Source organism: Henckelia pumila, chromosome 2, assembly GCF_033568475.1.
Source record: "Henckelia pumila isolate YLH828 chromosome 2, ASM3356847v2, whole genome shotgun sequence".
Classification (NCBI taxonomy): Eukaryota; Viridiplantae; Streptophyta; class Magnoliopsida; order Lamiales; family Gesneriaceae; genus Henckelia; species Henckelia pumila.
The window spans coordinates 84,604,723-84,609,810 of NC_133121.1; the positions used below are offsets into that span (position 1 = coordinate 84,604,723).

Below are 5,088 nucleotides of genomic sequence, written 5' to 3' on the forward strand. Positions count from 1 at the left end.
TGCCTTTGAATACCAGCTTTAAAATTCTTGTATTTCACGCCTTTTTTCCGCATTTCAGGGGAAGATCTCGCTGTATGTCGCTGTATGTTTATATGAAGAAATTTCCAGTGTCTCACATTCTGCGCTCCTCCTTCGATTCCGGCTACTGTTGGCCGTGGTTTGAGAGAGAAACCCAAAAAAGATGCAAAAAACAGATGAGGGTAGTATTTACATTGGATTTGTGAAAGATTTTGGAATTAGTGATGGACGCAAAATATAATGACAGTTTAATGTATTATCCTGCATCTTCAATTCTCATCATTATTATTCATGATGTTATAGTTTTTAAAATTCCATATCAAGTTATGAAATCATGATAACATGATGAGTAATAACACAATAACAACTACAATTATACATATTGTTATTGCTATATATTCAAATATTTTTGTTCATAGCTCTTTCTTCCGAAGGGTCAAAACGGGCCAACTTTGTGGTCATGTCTAAAGAAGGGGTCGTCAACATCTCATGAGTCATGTAATGTTACTGATGTAGTGACGTTCTCTTTCAACCTAAAAATTATAATAATTTTTGAAGGACTGATTCTAAACCAACTCTATCAACTATATGTATATCACAAAATAAATCTAAGAAAATTTGTTAAGAATAGATCTCGTGTAAAATCGAATCAACTCAATCCATTCTACAGTGAAAAATAATATTTTTACATAGTCAGATCAATTCGAAGATCTGTCTCACAAAATTAGCATATGTTACGATCACACGAGAATTTTGTGTTTCAAGTGAATGACACAATTTAACAATTTTCATCATTCGTTTGTCAATTGAAATAATTATTCATTTTCCAATATGAGTTTAATTTCAATTCTGCACGGTCCGTATATATGCTGACTCATTTTTATTAGCTTTTCTACCAAAATTAATTACAAAATAATAGTTAAAGCATTAAAAATCGATTATACTCGATATAAATGACAAGACAATAAGGCAAAATGCAACAACTTCACATCACTATCAAGTTATTGGAGTTCATACATTTTAACAATCGAAGTCAAGAAAACCTTGAGACATTATGATCAAATTCCTTCAAAAAAAAAAAAAAACACACTAAGGAAATTAAATGTAAACACCAAATGGTCCCAGAAAGGCAAATAAACTGTCACACACAACCACCACAAATGCTACTAATCTTATGGCTTCCACACTATGGTCGTTTCTGCTATCATAGACGTGACAACGTAAGGGTCCATGTTCGAAGCAGGCCTCCTGTCCTCGAAATATCCTTTTCCGTCCCTCTCTGTCTCTCTTCCGACCCTAACGGACGCTCCACGATTCGCCACACCCTATCAATATGCATTCATAGTGACGCCAACATGCAACAGAGGAAGCAAAATGATGCTTAGGTGTTCTGAAATCAAATGAATTTTTAAGTTCATACCCACGAGAAAGAGTCTATGCTGGCTGTCTCGTGCCTTCCGGTGAGACGACGTTCATTGCCTTCTCCATATGCAGAGATGTGTTCCTTGTGCCTTAAACTGAGCTTATGGATAGCCTCCTTAATAACTTCATAACCTCCATCACCTCTCATGGAGTTTGTACTGAACAATTACGATGGCATTTGTTACAGTGAGCTAATAAGCATAGAGAATTCGAAACTAAAAACTATATAGTCTAAATGTATTGTGGATTCAAACCTATAATTCGCGTGGGCACCTGCTCCATTCCAATCTCCCTATCACATGAAAAACAGAAAATTATTACATTCTCAAAACAGGCTCTCCGCCACAGATAACACCGCAAAAACGACTTTAAAGAATGCATCATGCATATTACAAAGGTCTAACCTGTATGGGTTTCGGATCCAAAGAGAGCACGACCCCGGCAATCTCAGTAATTCTCTGTCGAGATATGAATAATGCATAAAAATAGTGGCATCAAGAATTGTGCTAAAATGTAGGATGAGTATGTGCATCATTTTGGAAATGAGTTAAAATTGTAGTATTTTTAACAAAGCCTAATACCTCGAGAATGTAGCGAGCAACCCATATTTGGTCTCCTGCTGAAATACCAACAGCCGGCCCAATTTGGAATTCCCACTAAGCGAGGGAGAAGGAAAGCATAGATAAAGTTTATGAGGTACTGAATATAAGGACAGGATGGCTTATGTAATATGTTGTAACGTTTTGTACCTGAGCAGGCATCACTTCTCCATTGATTCCACTAATGTTGATGCCAGCATAAAGACATGCTTTGTAGTGAGCATCAACAATGTCACGACCAAAGGACTTATCAGCACCGATCCCGCAGTAATACGGCCCCTGAAATAACAACAGAATGGACACAATCTAGATATTCAGATGTATTCTAGGATTATGCAAAAGTTCTCATAATCTCATAAAATCTACTTCAGATTTATTCTAGGATGTTAATTAAATCACCTGAGGTCCTGGAAACCCCCCGAGGGGCCAACCCAAAGGCCAGACCACATCTCTCTGTAGCAAGGTGTACTCTTGTTCAATGCCATACCTGGATTTTGGTTGATTGCTTGATGAGACTTTAGCTCTATTGGTGGCATGATTTCAAGGGTGGTGAAAAATATAAGAGTTGAGGTAAACATCGAATCAGAACATACCAGGGTTCCTCCGCGGCAACCTCAGGACGGCTGAATATTTCGGCAGCACCATGCCTCTTGTTTGAGGGAATAGGTTTTCCATCAGGAGTGTATGCATCACATAGGACCTGGAAAGAAACAACAGAAAATCGGAAACTTTTGCACTATAAGAACATGGAAAAGACCGGTTAAACGGATTTATGGGGCTTACAAGTATGTGGTTTCCTCTCCTGAATGGATCAGGGAAAATTGCCTGAGGACTACATGACAAACCAACCAAGAAATGTTAAAATCAACTTAAAACAATGATCATTGTCTTAACAGAAGAAGTTTGAATTTCTTGTATAGACTTCGCCCCCCAATAGATAAATATGACAAGAAAAGATTATAAAATAGTCATGAACTTCAAACAAAAAGTGAAGGAAACATACTAGATGATAATTTCACTATCTTCCCCAGGTGCTTGACCCATGCTCGAACCATCGAAATTCCACTTTGGAAGCTCTGCGGGATCAGTAACTGGAGCAGGTAGCGTCTGATTCATAACATACAGAAATAAAAAATCAAACTTCATGTTCTATGTAAAACAAAAGGGAAAAAAAAACATAAATTCGTTTCATGCGAATGCTTGGTAGAAAACTGAAGGGTACCCTGGCCTTGCTTCTGAGTTTCCCAAAACCGTCAATCCTGATTAATGATCAAAGCATACATATCAGAATCAGAAATAGCAAACTTTTAGGTGAATACATGAAACATGCAAATCAAAATACTACGAAAAAGCAACAGAAATTCAAGAAAATTCCGAATTTCGTGGTTAAATTAAATAGCACAACTAGCTAACATATAAGAATTCCGGTTAAATATCTTAATATATGATACAAACTTAGTACACAACAGCACATCAAATTGAACACAAGAAACCATCAATTAGTTTGATACCTGAACCATTACATGCATATTCTTGATCGTCAAACAAGAACACACCCAATAAAGAAACACAAAATCCAATACCATTAACCAACATAATCTGCACAAGTACGAATAGTAAGCAAAAACAAACAAAGCCCACTAATCCAGAGATGGGAAAAATCGTATTCAAGCAATAAAACATTGGAAAATAAAAAAAAGGGAAAAGAAAAGAAAGAGATATCAAAAGAACTGACCAAATATACTCAGCTATGCATTTTTTGGTAACTTCTGAGATATTCAAGTTTATGAGATCATTTAGCAGAGACATTCTTTCTCCTTCAAAAGCACACGAAAACCACTGGAAAAAATGGTTCTTTACAGAAAATATTTCCTATTAAATTGCCGCTCCGTGATGAGATGAGAATGCGTTAATGGGTTTATATATATATAGTCTTATAATGGCGTTAAAAATTATGGAAATATTTACAGAAATATTGTTAAAATTGATTAGATCAATGACATGTATATATATTGTTTCATGGGACGAGGAATAAACAAGATAAAGTTCACTAGTCTTAATATATTATTAATATCAAACGCGAAATATTAAATATGAACGGTGAGCCGTTTGCGTTCGGAAAGTAACCAAAACATTCGAACAAATTAAAAAGAATACTTTAATGGTGTGTTGTTCAGTGGTGACGCCAACGCTCGGACATATGATGATATCATACATTTGATTGTTCGCATCATTTTAACAATGCTAGAAGTTTGTAATTTAGCATGTATATGGACATGCCATCTATTTTACGAGTTTTTGAGAATTGTATATATAAAATTAGATAATATTTTTCTTTTGATTAGTTTTTAGGTGAAGTAAGGTGGTATCAGATATTAAATCTATCGGTATGTATTAGATTGTTTTTATAAAACATCCACTAATGGGTGTTATATAAATGTCCCATATTTTAAATTCTTGTAAGTTGTATACATGAATTTCGATGATCCATCAGCTCGATTAAGTTCTTGCAATTAAGTTATATACATAAACATGGACAATCTTCCTAATTGAGTTAGCTTTTGATACGGGATTAGACTCGAATCCATGATTTAACATATATTTTAATACATTATGTGATACTTAAATTATGTATTATATATATACACACACGCACACACACTAATGCCTTTGCACACCTGATATGTGTGCATACAAATTAAAATTTTAAAAGATATTACTTGTATTTTTGGTACCGTTTGGTTTGAGTGATAGGATAAGTAATCCATAGATAAGTAATATAATGTAAATTAAAAATAAATAAGAAAAAATAGTTAATACATTATTTGATTTGATTGATAGATTATAATTTATTTGATTTAATTGATGTAAAATTATTAATTAATAAATAGATAAATAATATGACGAAAATAAGGCGAAATTGATTGGGATAAGTTATACATAGATTAATAAAAAAACATTATTTTGTCACAGTATTATTTACGCAATATGATTTTGCTAGATCAATCTGTTAAAATATATATGATGGTGGAAAATAATTTCAAATATT

At 34.1% G+C, this 5,088-nt stretch overlaps 1 protein-coding gene across 1 annotated transcript; it reads right to left on the bottom strand.

Annotated features, from left to right (window-relative positions):
* Positions 1–1,029: 1,029 nt before the first annotated feature.
* Positions 1,030–4,027, bottom strand: LOC140879565 (glutamine synthetase cytosolic isozyme 1-1-like). Its single transcript, XM_073283327.1, has 12 exons — positions 3,775–4,027; positions 3,262–3,298; positions 3,043–3,146; positions 2,823–2,871; positions 2,633–2,739; positions 2,439–2,526; positions 2,190–2,318; positions 2,022–2,096; positions 1,845–1,898; positions 1,695–1,732; positions 1,439–1,598; positions 1,030–1,343 (listed from the first exon to the last, which is right to left on the bottom strand). Exons 1-12 carry the CDS (start codon positions 3,846–3,848, stop codon positions 1,191–1,193), a joined length of 1,068 nt encoding a protein of 355 aa, XP_073139428.1. The 5' UTR covers positions 3,849–4,027; the 3' UTR covers positions 1,030–1,190.
* Positions 4,028–5,088: the final 1,061 nt, after the last annotated feature.

Excerpts from the sequence above, each read along its gene's own strand:
- LOC140879565 (XM_073283327.1), bottom strand. The coding sequence starts at position 3,848 with ATGTCTCTGCTAAATGATCTCATAAACTTGAATATCTCAGAAGTTACC. Across the intron at positions 1,899-2,021 it reads TTGCTCGCTACATTCTCGAG|AGAATTACTGAGATTGCCGG; the intron begins GTATTAGGCTTT and ends ATATCTCGACAG. Across the intron at positions 1,599-1,694 it reads GGTGCCCACGCGAATTATAG|TACAAACTCCATGAGAGGTG; the intron begins GTTTGAATCCAC and ends GTAATTGTTCAG.